Source organism: Felis catus, chromosome D4 (assembly GCF_018350175.1).
Source record: "Felis catus isolate Fca126 chromosome D4, F.catus_Fca126_mat1.0, whole genome shotgun sequence".
Classification (NCBI taxonomy): Eukaryota; Metazoa; Chordata; class Mammalia; order Carnivora; family Felidae; genus Felis; species Felis catus.
This window is the reverse complement of record NC_058380.1, coordinates 83,428,607-83,444,807: the sequence shown is the minus strand read 5'-3', so window position 1 is coordinate 83,444,807 and position 16,201 is coordinate 83,428,607. Positions and strand designations below refer to the sequence as shown.

The 16,201-nt window shown below is 47.8% G+C and overlaps 1 protein-coding gene across 3 annotated transcripts in view; it reads left to right on the top strand.

Moving 5' to 3' along the window:
* Positions 1-8,140, top strand: part of NR6A1 (nuclear receptor subfamily 6 group A member 1) — a 232,249-nt gene extending 224,109 nt beyond the window's left edge. For all 3 annotated transcript variants that reach the window (XM_023242705.2, XM_023242704.2, XM_019816505.3), the window contains 2 exons: positions 893-1,045; positions 2,907-8,140. In XM_023242705.2, coding sequence (XP_023098473.1) covers positions 893-1,045; positions 2,907-2,995 — 242 coding nt within the window. In that variant the 3' untranslated portion in view covers positions 2,996-8,140. The remainder of the gene's footprint in view (positions 1-892; positions 1,046-2,906) is intronic.
* The last annotated feature ends 8,061 nt before the right edge of the window (positions 8,141-16,201 follow it).

The following is a 16,201-nucleotide window of genomic DNA, read 5'->3' as shown; positions in this document are numbered from 1 at the left end:
CTGTGTGCCTTCCCTAGACCAGGCACTGTGTTGAGCATTAAAGACATTAAATAAAAATAGACCCCAGGTCTCTGGCCTTAAGAAATACACACTTTAAAATGGCACTTGACACATTACTTGAGCCTCAGATGGGAGGGAGATCAGCAGCAACTTCTTGGAGGAGAAATCTGAGTGGGGCCTCAAAGGCTGGGTGAGATATAGAGAGAGAGAATATTTATGTTCTCTTATTTATGTATATATAAATGTGTGTGTGTGTGTGTGTGTGTGTGTGTAAACTATATATTCTATAGATAAAAGGGATTGTGTGTGTGTGTGTGTGTGTGTACATACATGTCCATATATATTATATATACACATATACATTTTTATATAAAGAGAGAAATCTATATAGAAAAAGCTGGAGTGACAGCCCGGGTAGAATAGTGTGAGCAGAAGCACATAGGAGACCATGTGTGAGTATATGCCTAGCATAAACATGTAGGCTCCGCAAGCTTTCTGATCGGCCTCCAGCAAAGGGCCAGTTTAAAGATACTCTGAAAGATACATTGTGAAAGGTAGATTATTCAGCCAGTTGTTGAACATCCACTGGTGCCTGTTTTGTGTCAAGCACTGTGCTGGGAGCTATGTAGGAGTTGAGGAAGATAGAGCCTAGCACTCAAGTGTTTCAGTCTAGTGATTGTCCTTTATAATTTTTTGCCTTTATCTGATTTCTCTTCCCTTGTCCAGAGTTTTGTTCCTCCATGTCAGAAAGAGAAAAGGTCTCCTGTTGTGACAATGTTTAATAACTTTTAATTGAAAGATGCACATATTGAAGGAGCTGGTGTTCTTTCCCCAATAGAAAACCCCTCCGTTTCCTGTGTGTGTGTGTGTGTGTGTGTTTTTTTTTTAACAGATATCAGGGGTCTGACCAGTGCCTCACAGCTGGAACAACTGAACAAGCGATATTGGTACATTTGCCAGGATTTCACTGAATATAAATACACACATCAGCCGAACCGCTTTCCTGACCTCATGATGTGCTTACCTGAGATTCGCTATATTGCAGGTAACATTCTTAGTGCTGGGCTTCCAAACCTTCCTTGGCTTGTGAAGGGAATGAGACAGGCAGTGTTTTCAAAATGCTTATTCCAGGGCCCATCACCAACTGCATAAAAGAGCTTCTACCATTGCCCTCAGAAAAGTTACATTATAATGAGAATTTTGTGTTTTCTTTGTAGGGAAAGAGAGTCTGACATTTCCTTTGTGCCTATGATGTGCAGGGTGCTTTGTGGCCTTTTGTTACTTAATCTCAGAACAAACTGCAAGGCTAGTTATTGGTGATATTATGGTCATTCAGTGGATGGCGAAACAGGTTCAGGGTTTCCCAAATTAACTTCAATTCCTGAGTTATATACTTTAAAAGGGTGGATTTTATGGTATTTGAATTAATTATATCTCAATTTTTTTTTTAATTAACTTCATTTTGGAAAATTTCTTACAGATTTTCTGGGATCATTCATTTAAAGTGATACCTTTAAAATAATTCTCAAAAATTATACCTTTGCAAAGGAATTCTTGGTGTTATTGTTGCCTTACTTCATTTGGTAAAGATTCTTGTGTAGAGTAGCCAGTATACACTGAGGGAAAACACAGAAATGTGACCTCTAGACTAAGATTGTTCCTGTCAGATTCAGCAGTGCAATTTTGAAGGAAAAATTTTTCAATCTGATAAAGGAATTTTTGTTTCTACTTTTTGGACCTAGATAGTCTAGCAGATCTGAAATGGACCTAAAATTTTGGAATTTTAGGGGTGCTTTGGTAGTTTATATCTCAGCATTTCCAAATCTTTGTCTTACTGAACAAGATATTAATCAGATGCTCTCTGAAATAAAGAGAGGGCAGTAATTAATACTGAGCTGGATTCTCAACTCTGGCAGCATTTTGAATCACCTGCGAAGCTTTTAAAAAATATCTGTGCTTGGATTGTACCCCAGAAATCCTGATTTAATTGATATGGCATGGGACCTGGGCATGACTCTAAGATACGGTCAGGGAGAAGAACGACGGCCTCAGATAATCTACAAAGTATGTTAGCACACTGAATGCTCTGTCAAGTCCTCCAATAAAGAAACCTGTATACCTTTATGAACACTGAATTTCTCAAATTTACTTGCCCCTGTGATTACCCCCCTCCTTTTCTTTCCAGTACTTTTACTCACCCATTATACTATTCGAAAGAACAGTGCTTTTTGGAATGCTAGTTAGAGAATCTAACAGGAAAAAAAAAAAAAAAACAGAATATGTTTCTCATGGTATTTTAGCTCTAAGAGAACATCTAGGAATACCTTTCAGTTTCAGATTCTTCATCTATAGAATAGGGATAAAAAGTTCCAGCTGTCACATGGAAATATTGTGAGCATTAGATAAGGCATTTAAACACCTAGTACAGAGCAAGTAAATGGTAGCAATGATTATAGCTTGCACCATTACTAGACTCTCTAGGGCACCAGAATGGGTCTGGGTATCAGGATGTTAACACAGTTTGTCTGATACTCCTGGCACTTTTCTTGCTCCAATCACTCAAAAGGGCAATAAACATTCTCTCAGGGTGCCTGGGTGGTTCAGTCAGTTAAGCATCCGACTCTTGGTTTTGGCTCAGGTCATGATCTGATAGTTTCTGAGTTCGAGCCCCGCATCAGGCCCTGTGCTGACGGCAAGGAGCCTGCTTGGGATTCTCTCTCCCTCCCTCTCTGCCCCTCCCCTGCTTGCTCGCTCTCTCTCTCTCTGTCTGTCTCAAAATAAATAAACTTTAAAAAAAAAAAAAAAAAAAGGCAACATTCTCCCTTTACCAGCCTGAGAGGAAGGAGGCAGCTACACTTTCCCACTGCAGCCACTTGCTAACTCTTCTTTTCCCACCTTGTTACCAGGAAAGATGGTGAATGTACCCCTGGAGCAGCTGCCTCTCCTCTTTAAGGTGGTACTGCATTCCTGCAAGACAAGTGTGGGCAAGGAATGACCTGTTCCCAGCGCCCCACCTCAGGCCAACTGCAACGCCTTGGGTGGGCAGGACAGGCTCCAGAAGAAAGAGCCAGAGAGACCAAGGTGGAGGCTGTGGAGCAGTGTTTCCAGTCGCCTCCATAGCAAGAAGAGTTTTTGTTTGTTTGTCTGTTTTTTTAACCTCATTTTTCTATATATTTATTTCACGACAGAGTTGAATGTATGGCCTTCAACATGATGCACATGCTTTTGTGTAAATGCAGCCGATGCATTTCCTTGCAGTTTACAGAATGTGAAGATGTTTAATGTTATAGTGTTGTCATTGTTTAGAGATAGTTCTTTTGTATTTTGAGGGAGAGGGTGGGATGGGGCTGAGATGAATATTTCCATAATGTTGACAAAGACGACTACCTCAGTGGGAAGGGAGGGATGTGACCATCCCTACTTTTTCCACATGTTCTCAGCAGACTCCTACATTAGTCTGTCAGAGAGCGAACTGCCTTTTTCTAGCTACCGAATTGCCAGGTAAAAGTAAAAGAGCACATCATAAAGGGGCAAAGTGGTGTTGGGAGGTTTACCAAGCAAAGTGGGGAAGACGTTGGGAACAGGACAGGAGATAAGGATTTAGCCATCTCTTTTCTTTGGAAAGCATGACAGTTGAGGGGGAAGGGCACAGTGACCAAATCTAAGTTAGGTGTCCTCCCTCCATACAAGTCCTCAGGGAGAAGGGTTTCTGTTCTCACACCATGCTGTGGGCTCCCCCCGCCCCCACCGTCTGAACCGCCACTGTCAGTTTCTGCCACTGTCAACTTTTCATCCACACAAGTCCCTGGCAGTAAGTTAATTCTTGGGACTTGTCTACCAGCTCCCTAGGGGTCACAGCTACTTAGTTTCTTTACCTGGATCTACCAAGGTCCACTTTCCTCAGACTCCTGTCTCTCTCTTATAAATTTGGCTTCCTATTGGCCCTTTGAAAAAAAACTGAACAAAATGTCATGCTCTGAATCCTGGTGCCCACTGCTAATTTATTCTCCTTTCACCTTGCTTTCTTCAAAGGGTAGTGGGACAAAGGCCAGACTGCCAGAAGAATAATCTTCCTTTCCCTGTCCCTCCCCTCACCCCATCTCGTCCCACCCTCAGGACTGAATCCCAAACCTGCAGTCTTTCATACGGTGGGAAGGACCATCCCCCCATCTGCTGAACAGAATTTTTGCCTCTTCATTCTACTCCCAAGTTCTCCTAATCTCTCCAAAGTGAGACCAGGTTTCCTTAGAAAGCCCAAGGATCAGAGTGGCCCAGCTGCCTGTTAGACTATCAGTGGCCTGGCTGACCAAGGCCTAGAGGGCTGGAGTCCAAAGCACCTGGAAGGGAAGTGGCAGGGGGTGGGGTGAGGCTTGAAACTACCTCATGTTCCTCAGGGTCCGGCTACCCCCTCTGCAGATATGGCCTGGACCTCCTAGTCTTTCACTACCCGCCCTACCTAGTCCTGGGAAATGTTCCTTACCCTCTTGGCTTTGGCCAGCGGCCATACCATGTCTGTCTTAGAGTTCTTTCAGGTGCTTTTCCTTTCTTTGCCTTACTAGAGCAGTTGTCTCTGCCTATACCCAGGTGCCTCCCACAGCCAGTGCAGCAGACAGACCACTTAACTGGGTGCCTCCCTGGGTGGGCTTGAGGGGCCCACAGCATTTTGTTTTTCCTGTTTAGTCAAAGGTCTTTTGCTCTCTTCCCAACCCGGCCTTGCAAAATTACCCAGTCAGCCACCACATCATGTGCATACCAGGTAGTCCGTGTCAGATTGTAATCTTTTCTTCCCAGTGAAATGTTACGGGTACCGGCAGAATGATGACTTTGTCCCTTGATGGATCTAAAACTCAGAGCATTTATTACTCCTTAATGCCATTTCTCCAGCTGCTCTGAAAAAGAAAAGAGACATGTTCCTCAGGAAAAGCTCCAACCAGAATGTTTTTCACTAGTTGATGGGAAGTGTTTTGTGTGTGTATCTGTTTATTTCTAAGTTCACAATATTTTTGTTCCCCTGAATTTTTTTATTTAACCAACTAGATCACATTCTTTGGCTACAGGTCAGACTCCAAGCTGCTTTCCTCAAGGTAGGGGAGGAGACATATATCAGAGTCCCCTTCTCCAAGACTGCTCCTGTGTGCAGGATCTTTCTTTGCTCTAGACCTCCATGTGTCAAATTATTTTTGAAATTGCTTTTCTCTTAAATTAAGCATTTTACCGGTTGTGTTGGATATCAAAGGAAATTGCTCTCTGACAAGGCAAGAGCATGTCTCTCCAATAACGCAGCATTAAACAGAGCAAGTTGTTAATTTGTGGAGTGGGGGAAAGGTTCTGCAAGTTGCCATTGTACAAATCCATTTTTACAAATGTTTGCAGCAGATTCCACAGAACAAAGAGCCCATTCATTGCCAAGAGCCCTGCAGAATTTCTGAGCCAAGTGGCCGTGTGTTCCAAGCCGGAGCCTGACCTGTGGACAGCCTTTAATGTCTTCTGCACCCAGTCCTTTTATGACGTGGGCTTTTTTTAAACAGGGTAAAGTGAATGTGTTGCATTGCAAACTCAGGTATTAGGAGGAGAAGGTAGGAGTGTAGCTAGCAGCGTGGAGACATTAGGTCAGCCACTAGATGTATTTGTGAATTTGGTTTGAAGGACACAGAGAAAGGTTGGAGGGGGAGGTTTGGTGTGTTTGTTTTTTGCCTTTCTTCCCATAATGTTTGGTTAACAAGGTAGCCTTTTTGCTAGTGGAAGAAGAAAAAAGTTGTGCATGTTGTCTCTCATTCCCTTCTCTTCTGTCCTCTCTCTGATCCCCTGGTACCAACAGCGCTCACTTTGAGTGAGAGTTTTTCCACCATAAAATTACAACCCTGAATCAAGCTGTGGTAAAGCTGTGTGCACTGCATTGAAACACACAGGCTTTTCCTTTCCTTTCCCATTAAGTGTTTTCTCGACCCAAGATAAAAGTTTGGAATCTTGGAACTTCACCTACAACTCATGCTCTCTGGCTCCTTTGTAGAATTTTGGAATTTTTCACAAGGTTCAGTGGTCTCGCCCTTAGTCTGGAGAAACTCCCCAGAACCTGTCTCTAAGCACTCCACCTGGCTCAGAGGACACCCGGCCCCATGTCTGCCCCGTAAGTGAGGTGAGCGAGCCTCCAGGGATAGAAGGCAGCACGCAGGAACCTCCCTGTCCTGTTCTCCAGAACCAGAGGATGCATCAAGGGAATCTCAGGGTCTCTAAGGCATTGCTGACAGTCACCCACCCCACACCGACTTGCTTCTCACTTGCCACCCCATTTCAGGGATGTGAGTACCTGCCATGGCCAATACGTTACCAGGTCCTTAAAACCCTGGACTCTCTGAGTTAGCTACCTTGTTCTGCTCCCCATTTCCTAACTTTGTTTGTTCTTGATTTCCTGAGGAATGGGACAGATGGAGACAGATGAACAAACACACTGGGCAGCACCTAAGCCATGTCCAAGGTTGGCCGAAGTAAGGGGACCCTGGCCTCTCAGTAGGGCAGAAAGTTGAGCAGTTGTTCCAAGTCTTGAGCTCTGGGCCCCTGGTTTATATGCCTTTTTCCTTGTTGCTTTTTAAAATTTTGCAATTATTTTAAGAAATCCAGGCTTTCAGACCAGCTCTTTTATTAAACTTTTCTTTATTGATTTTTTTAAAACAAAAAACAAAACTAAAACAAAAAACAAAAAAAAAAAAAACAAAAAAAAACACCCACACTATTCTTACTTTCCCCAACTTGATCCATGAGAATCCCCTACACTCCCCTCTGCCTTTGCAGTTAATCATTCCTCCCTTTTTCCTCAGCTTGAAGCATCTATGTCCAGTGTCTGTGAAATGATGTTTTATCTGTGTCTCAGGATGAGAAACGGCAATCATTCCACCAGGTGCTGGAAACTGATTAGCCTCGAGGCAAGGGTTTCTAGGGCCACAGCTCAGGGATGTGTATTTAATTACAGGGTCCCCAGAAACCCCTCTCTTGGCTGCCACAAGCAGCAGCTTCTTTTTTTGGGCTTGAGAGCTAGGCCTGGACTGTTTCCTCAGAAGCAGGAGCCCTAGAGAACATGTGGAGTCTGGGAGCAAGCTGGGGCTTCCTTCTCAGCTAGACCTGGGCTACCTTGAAACTTGGAGACTTCTGGCTGTCCTGCAACATGAGCCACGGTGGCTCTGCCTCGGTATACCAGCTCATAAAAATGCCTGGTCCCTCTGCCCAATCCAGCTCCCGTCTGGCCTCCCTCCTCTGGGCCTGCAGCCCTAAATGAAGCACAGCCTGCTCAAGAATCAATTGCAGGCTCAAAGGGAAGCTGTGAGGTAGGCCAGAGTTTGCTCCAAGCCCAAGAAGAAAGTTGTGTTACTGGTGGAGGCTGGTCTTCTAAATCCTGGAGCCAGCCCTGCCAGCCAAAGGATCATTTTTGCCCTTTGGTGACCATTTTTTTTTTTCTTTCTCTGAAATGTCTTATAATAGGTGAGAATGTTGTTGACTCAAATTTCCATGAAAAAGAAAAAAATAAAACTACCTCTTGAATGACATCCTGATCGATTCCTCCCTGAGGAATCCTGTGGGAAAAGAATACTGCAGCTCCCTCTCTGTTTACATGTTTCTGTCAGGAAAGAAGCCCTGCCTGCCCTGGGGTGTTGGTGTTTTTGTCCGTGTTGCCATCCCAGGCTTGCGATAGGGGCTTGTGGCTGCATTGCAATGTCTGGGCCGCGTCTGGGGAGTCCCAGCCACCTGCCCAGCCATGGACTAGCCACCCCCCCCCTGCAGAGATCACCATTTCCTTCCTGTGATCCAAGGCACAGGGAGCACCACCTCCCACAACCCCACCGTCAGGTGCTGTAGTGGCACACACATCAGTGAACGTGTCCCTCAGCTACCTACCGTTGGCCCGCTTCCACCCACAGTCCTGTGTAGGAATCGCATAAATGGGATGTCTCTGAGCCCTTGTCCCCAAAGGGCCGGCCAAGGGCTACCCAGGCCCTCTGCTACCTCCCACCCTGCCAGCTGGCAAGGGATGGGCCCTTTTCTGTGAATTGACTACCTGTGGAAATGTGACCAATTAGTGTGAAATGCATGTTTAGCAAATGTTAGGTACTGTATTTGAACCAATAAATGTGAATCCTTCTGCACGTGGCATCTGTCTGTGAAGCCTGTCTGGGGTTCTGGGGAGGGATGGTGGGGTGTCCAGAGGAGCTGGCTGGGGCCTTCAGACCCGTTGCTCCTGCTTGTAGCAGACACCCTCCCCACTCAGTTCCTGTTGCTGAGGGTCTGGCAGAGGGATAACGCAGAGCTGCTTGAATCAATGGCCCAGTACTGAGTAAGGTGTCTGCTCTGAGTGCCAGGCGCTACGCTGGGACTTTTCACAAACCTGAACCTCCTTGAGCTCCAAGGATTATCACTTCTGTTTTATTGAAGTGAGGTGAAGGGACTCATTCAAAGTCATGCAGTCAGAAGGTGGCACAACTAGAGGAACTAAGTCTGGTGGGGGAAGCAAACACAGACCTTTGCAGTACAGTGGGATCCAGTTGTAATGAAGGACATATATGAGGTTGTAAGGGTGTAGAGGAGGGAGTGGCTTGTTCTACTCAGGAAGCGCTTCACAGAGGAGTGTTGAAGGCAGGTCTTGAAGAAAGGCACCGGACAGAAAGGAAGCTAGACCAGGTAGAGGTGAGAGAGATCAACATCTTTGAAGGCCCACCCAGCTTTGAATCAGAAACATGCAGTATTTGGGTACAACAAGGGATTGCCGTGGCAGGAATGGTGGCAGATGGAAGGGATTAGCAAGAGTTGAGGCTGGAGAAGCCCTTGGGAGCCTTGAATGCCACATTCAGGGGTTTAGGAAGGAAAGCCATCTGCCAAGTCTCTGAAAGACAGCTATATCTCAGTGCAGCAGTCTGCTGGTGGTAGCTTGCCTGTTATGACACCACGGTCCAGCCTATTAACATCTGTCTTCCCAGTAAATAGACGAGGTTTTCTAGAGCTGAGAAAGTGGAGGCTCTAAGGGGTCAAGGATTGTGCCCAAAGTCACACAGGAAGTGTCAAGACTTGTACCCAGAGATGTCCAACTTGAGAGCCCAACTGTCCTGTAATCCTGCTGTTCATATGATCAGAGAAGTGTCAGAACTGGGGTTGTGGGTTATATGAAGACAGGAAAGATGAAGGTTCCTCAGTTTGAAACCGTAGAGGCTGAGGAGAGTCTGATCAAAATCTATTAGAATCCCCATGTGTGAAATGAGGGGAAGCCCAGCTGCCTTCCCACACCTCAGCCTCCTCTGGCACAAGGGACCAGAGAACCCTTGAGGTTTGAAAGAGGTGGTTTTAGAATGAAGGAAACCCTGCAGAACTAATTAATAGACTTTTCCTTGCTGCACAATAGGAAACAGATAAAACACAGAGGTGCAAGGAAGAGAAGAAACACATTCGCTGAGTGCCTAGTGAGGGCCAGGCACTGTGATGGGGGCTTCACATGCATGATCTCCTGTAATTCCCAGAGCAGCTTTATAAGGTGTAGGCTTCAGCCCCATTTTACTCCTAAGCAAATTGAGGCCCAAAGAAATTAAGCTCTTTGCCTAAGATGACATATGAGTAAGTGGCAGAGTTGGCTTTTGAATCCAGGTCTATCTGATACCAAAGTTACAACAGGCTTCCTCCCTGCTCTGCCTGAGCAGTTCAACAGTGCTGAATATGAATGTCTGGAGTTTGTAACAAAACTCAATAATGGCCTTTGGTTGAACTTTTTGCTATTAACAAAACAAAACCCTATGAAACTAATAAAGGATTAATTTCTGTAAGAGGTGAGTAAATGGACCTAACCAAATTAATCTGAAAAGTGGTGCCATCCCCCAAATAGGTACAGTACTACAGACACCGAATCTATGGTTTCTCAGAACACAGACAACCCAACAAGGTGGTTTCCTGGAAAAAGTAGGAGCTCCACTGCCAAAAGCCTGGGAAACACTGCACTCAGTCTACCTTCCTCTTAACTGATTCCCAACCTTCGTTGGCATATTAAAGGCTCTGGGAAATCTTACCTGAAGAAAGCTAATTTCTGTTTAGCCCAGGGCCTACCAGAAAAGTATTTAAACATGGAATATTTTTTTCTTCCTGTTAAAATTCTGCTGGGACAGTGTTCCATGGAACAAAATGTAGAACATTGCTCTAAATTTATAAATTGCTATGGAACTAATGCTGAGCTTTTGGTTTCCTTGAGTGCCAGGCAATAATCTGGAAGAATAATAAAGAAACATACATAGAGCAAGGCAAAGCACAGTACTCGGCATTTTATACGCATTACATTACTGATTCCTCAAAGTCACCCTCTGAAGTTGATGCTGTGAAGATCCCATTTTACAGATAAGAAAAGCGAGGCCCAGAAAGGGTAAGTAATTTGCCCAAGGTTACGTAACTCATGTAACCTCAGGAATTAGCATAAGCGAGCACTGAGTGCCTCCTGTTACGTAGGATTTGTGCTGACTTCCTTATCCTAACGCAAACCCTCTGAGGTGAGTAAGATCATCTCTAGGGCCACAGCTCTGGCTCATGTCAGAGTCTGAAGCCAGAAACCACCAAGAAAATGATGGGTGTTGAGATCAGATTGGATGTGGCTACGTGGATCCCTCCCTTAGGGATCATTTCCCTCAGGCAGCTTGTGTGACAGGCACCTCAGGGGTCTCACCACTCGAGGTCTAATTCCAGCTCTTCCCCTCACCAGTTGTATGTGGCCTTGACCCAGATTGATACCTCTCACTTTCCTGGCCAGATAAATGGAGATGACGTGCCTGTCTTAGGAGTTAAGGAGGACTCACTGTCCCCGGTTGGAAGCTGTTATGAGGGGAGCCACAACCCCTCACACCCCAATAACAGACGCCCAGAAGAGCCACAGTCCACCTCTCTGGCTTTGGCTGCCCACCAGGGTTTTAAGTCCACAGTGGTAACCAGCTCTCTGAGATGCTGTGGCAAAAGTGCCCAACCGTCAGACCTAGGGCTCTCGGAGTCTTGTTCCCTTGGCAACAAGTCTCACCATGGAGACCACAGCCCCATCCTTGCCCTCCCGGCAAGCTCCCTCTCCACAGACCTTTCCTGTTCAATACCTAGTCCGAGGAGAAGTGGAGGAACTGAGGAAAGCTCCAAGGAGGCCCCTCCTCAGGGTGAGGAGTTTGAGGCACAGCCAGCAGGAGAGGCAAAAGGAACTCCCATTCTTGCGTCCACTCTATGCCCGGCAAGGTTCTGAGGAGTCTACATACCGTGTCTTTTAGGTTAAAAGCCCAGCACTTTGACATAGTGGAGACCAAGGCTCAAGGAGACAAAACGGACCAGCCCAAAGTCTCACAGCTGGTCAGTGTTGGAGCTGACACTTGCATCCAGGGTGTCTGACCCAGGACCCCTTGTTTCCTCTGCAACTCCCTACCCACACCGTGAGTCACCACGGCTACGAACTGGGGAGGGTCAGATGGTTGCGTGAATCCCCTCCGCCCTGGTTGTCGCGTGAGTAGCAGCCAGCAGCCCGTTGAGGCTTGGGCCGGGCCCTGCGGCAGCAGAGGAACTGCACTATTTTAAGCCAGGGCCAGCAGGCCCCATGTGGGCACAGGGAGGGTGGCCTCGGGCCCTTGGCCAGCTTCCCGGAAGTCACCATGGCCTCCCTCCTCTCCCCTGAACAGCTTTCTGAGGCAGTCACTTCCCAACAAACAGGAAGGAGGCCCTCAGGCCAGGAGACCTCCAGCCCCAGCTTCCTTCTCCTACCCACCCCCCCATCTTCTCTACATGGGGGAGCCCACCAGCTAGCTACGTGCCGTTATCTGGACTGACTCTTAGCAGGTGGGTGGCAGGGGGTCTGGACTTCTGCTTGGGCTGCCCCAGTTCACCCATTGTGAGTCTAGGGCCTCCACTTGCCCAGGCCCTTTGCCCCCTTGCCTACAGCCTTATTTCTCATATCCATTCCCATTGAAGCTGGCCACTGTGAGCCAGAGAGCAGAGCAGACGTATCCCCAGACTGGTCCGACTCCAGGACCCTAGAGAAAGACAGACTAAGAGACTGAAACAGAAACAAACTGGGACCTTGCCAGAGAAAGATTGAGGCAAAAACAGTGATAGACACAGATTAATCATGGCAGAGACAAAATTAGAGAGATGCTCAGAGACAAAAGCCGAGAGAAGCAAAGAGACAGCTGCCAAGGTCTGGGGCCAAGACGCCAGCAGAATGGCTCTGAGTGGTTTGCTCCCGACCACCCCCCAAGTACAGGCCCTGTCTCAGGGCTGTGGGGGGCCCACCGGCTGCGCGGCTGAAGAGGAATGTGGGGAGCAAGGCTGGGTCACCCCTTGAGGGCCAAGCGTGTGCACTGTGAGATAAACTACTCCAGGAAGGGGGCCCCAGCTGCGGCTGCACGCTCCAGGAGCATGGCGGAGAGGCCCAGGCCCAAGGCTGAAGCCCCAGCCCTGTCAGACACCAAGCCCCTGCACCTCCTCCAGAGGATCTCTGCCAGGCCTCAGATTCTAGAAGGTCCCAGGTTCCTCAGCCCAGCCCTTAAGGGCATGCAGATTAGGTGAGTATCCCATTTGTAGACCTGGAAACCCTGCCAGCCATAGAGCCTCACCTCTCCAGCTCCAGCCGTGGTCCTGGCTCAGGCGAGGGGGTGACCAGGCAGAGCAGGGACTCGTGCAGAGGAGTGCAGTGGAGGGGGCGGCTGTGCACAGGCGGCTGAGTTGTCCCCATGCAGCTTTGTGCACTCATGTGCGCCAGTGTGGGTCTGTGTGCGTTATCCATGTGCTTCCAGACACGTGGGCGTTTGTACACATGTATGCATCCACGTGCTGCCAGGAGTCCTACTCTGCCTCCACTAGCCCCTGCCCTCAGACTAGAGACGTAGCCCCCGGAGGCACCTGGTGTCTCCCACCCCCACCAGGTGCCCCAGTCCAGAGAACCAGGAGAAGAGCAAGCAGGTCTACTGCCGTCCCCCTCCCCCCCTCCCCACACCGCAGCTGAGGCTCCCGCTGGCCACGGCCTTGACCTGGCACTACGGACTTCTCTGACATTGGCATCGGATCTGAACATCTGGCAGCGGGCTGATAAGGGGTGCAGCGGAAACAGCCTCCGCTGCTGCCAGCAGCCCCACCCCCTCCTGCCCTGCGAGGGGTCTCCACATCCACACTCCCCCTGCCTCCAGCTCCCGGCCTGGCCCCTGTCTTGTCTCCTTCCCTGCCTCAGTCTCCCTCTCCCCCATTGCCACTTTGTCTCTCTCTCTCTCTCTCTCTCTCTCTCTCTCTCTCTCTCTCTCTGAATTGCTCTCATTCTTTCCACCTCTCTCCCCTTCCTCTGTCCTGTTCTTTCTTTCTCTCTCTCCCCGTCCCTCTCCCTTTTCCTTTCCCTCTCTCTCTTTCTCTATTTCTGGGTCTGTTAAATGCTGTCAATGGGTCTCTTTTCTCCTCTTCTGCCTTGTTTCTCTATGGGTTCTTTCTTTGTCTTTCTACACTGTGCCCCAACCCCAGCCTGATGATTCTCTCTCCTCTCCATTTCAGTTTCTAGGTCTCTAGTTTGTTTGTTCCTTGTTCCACCGCCAGGAAATAGGCCTGGCACTTTGGGAAAGTCCCCACTTAGAAGAGAGACCCTGGGCTTTGTTTGCTTGGGGAGGGAGGGAGGGGAGCCTGGGTCAGAACTACACCCCTTCTCCTTCCCCTCTGGGTGGGTCTCATGGCCTGGGACCACCTGGGCTGGAGCTTGAAGCAAAGGACAAATAATAGGCCACCCAGGGGCTCTGGCAGAGCAGAGAGGATTCTCACTTTGCAAGCCCGCTGTGTGGATTCAAATCCTAGTTCCATCACACCCTTGCTTTGTGACTTTGGGAAGATACCTCGTCTCCCTGAACCTGAGTTTCTTCATCTCTCTAATGCTGCTCATGGAAGGTGAGGAGAAAATACTGCTTAGCTCCCAGGATGGTGGAGGCTGACCACAAGTGTGGAATAGAGGGGACCCAGCACATAGGCACTTCCGTGTCAGGGCCTTGCCATTCCCGGCCAGCCTCACCCAGTAAGGGTGAGGGCAGAGGAGGGGCTGTGCAGAGGAAGGGGATGCCCAAAAACATATGCAGGGCAATCAGAGGAGAGGAGCTCCCAGCCTGAGTGGCAGAAAGCTTCCGCTGACTGCCTAGGGACAGGAGGGGGAGACAGCAGAACTCTCCCTCCCACCCCCCGCCGGCAGCATGTGTGGCCTGTGGGGCCTTTGGTGCCCTGTAAGTAGTCATTCAACAAATGCTCACAGATGCTTGCTTGCTCTGTGCTGGCTGCTGTGGCCCCAGAGATAAATCAGCCCTGAGCCTTTCCTTGAGGGTTCCCCAGGCCGGGGTGAGTCACCCTATCACAGAAGGGCAAACAGTGTTCAGGATGATGGTGCAATCTCAGACTCAACACAGAAAGGGCCCCTGAGGACTTACTGGCCAGGCCTTCGGCTTGCTGCTTGTTTGTGTTTTGCTAACATTTACTGAGCACACATGACATGCCAGGCAGCCACTGAGCATGTTACATGTATTGTCTCATTTTGTCCCCATTTTATGGAGAGAATGTGAGGCTCAGACAGAGAAGTGATTGGTCCCAGGTCACACAGCTGGGAAATGGCAGAACCCGGATTTAAGCCAGAGTCTCCACCACGAATCCCTCAGGAGTTCTACTCAGGGCCCAGAGGCTCACCAGGAGACTGACAAAGCCAGGCTAGTTCTTTCCATGACACCACAGTGTTGAAAGACCCTGTTTTGTCCTGTTATAAGAAGGCAGTGAAAGTGGACCTCATTTCATGGTCTCCCATCAAACGACGTGCAAAGGACCATGGTTGTTTGTTGTTACATGTATGTGACATGTTGGTGATGATAAGGTGGTTGCTGGGATATTTCTTTCTTAAATTCAGAGGATTGAATGGTATCAATCCAGAAACAAAATCATTACATCGAAATAGGGAGACAATGGGGCGCCCTTGATTTCTGCTCAGGTCATGATCTCATGGTTCGTGAGTTCGAGTCCCATGTCAGGCTCTGTGCTGACAGCGCAGAACCTGCTTGGGATTCTCTCTCCCTCTCTCTCTCTTCCCCACCCCTGCTCACTCTCTCCCTCAAAATAAATAAATAAGCTTAAAAAAAATGGAGAGACTAGTTAGGTTCGGTCATATGCAAGAGAAGTATATCTTATAAGATGAATTTTTTCGGTGGATGAAGAAGGCATAATTATGAGGTCATGCATGTTGAGAAGTAAGTGATATGTCATAGGTAGAAATTAGAATTTAAATATAGTAAAATTAGACTATAGTAGTCCCAGGGTGCCTGGGCTGCTTAGCTGGTTAAGCGTCTGACTTAATCTCAGCTCAGGTCTTGATCTCAGGGTCGTGAGTTCAAGCCCTGCATTGGGCTCTGCGCTGGGCATGAAGGGCTATTAAAAAAAAAAAAAAAAAAAAAGAATATAGTAGTCCCCCGTATCTGCAGAGGATACATTCCAAGACCCCCTCCGGATGGCTGAAACCATGGATAGTACTGAACCCTGAATACACTATGCTTTTTCCTATACATACATACCTATGACAGAGTTTAATTTATAACTTAGGCACAGTAACAATAACTAATAATAAAATGGAACAATTATAATAATATCCTATATATCCTACCTATAATAATAAAAGTTATGTGCATGTGGTCTCTCTCAAAATATCTTGTACCGTACTCCTCCTTCTTGTGAGGTGATAAAGTGCCTGTGTGATGAGAAGTGAGGGGAATGATGGAGGCACTGTGACAAGGCGTTGGGCCACTATGTGTTGACCTTCTAACAACACATCACAAAGAGGATCATCTACTCCCTGACCCTGGTTGACCACAGGTAGCTGAGACAGTGGAAGGCAAAACCACAGATAAGTGGGGACTACTGTATACTTAATCGGTAGAATCAATTAGTTATGACCGTCAGGAAGATTTTTGTCTTGTATGTACTTTCACAAAGTGAAAGTGTGTTCAGTGGCCCAGTGAGGAAGACACACTAGGTTTTAAATAGAGTTGACCTCAGTTATCCAGAAAATCCCTGTTCCTCCCAAGCCAGATAAGTGAGGTGCTGTGTGATTGGCCTCCTTCCTCAAATGAAGGGGTGTGGTGAGGGTTTTCAACAATGATTGCCCCATGGACACCTGTGCCCTGCCCCAACCCCCAGGACCAATGTCTATGAGGTAAATCCT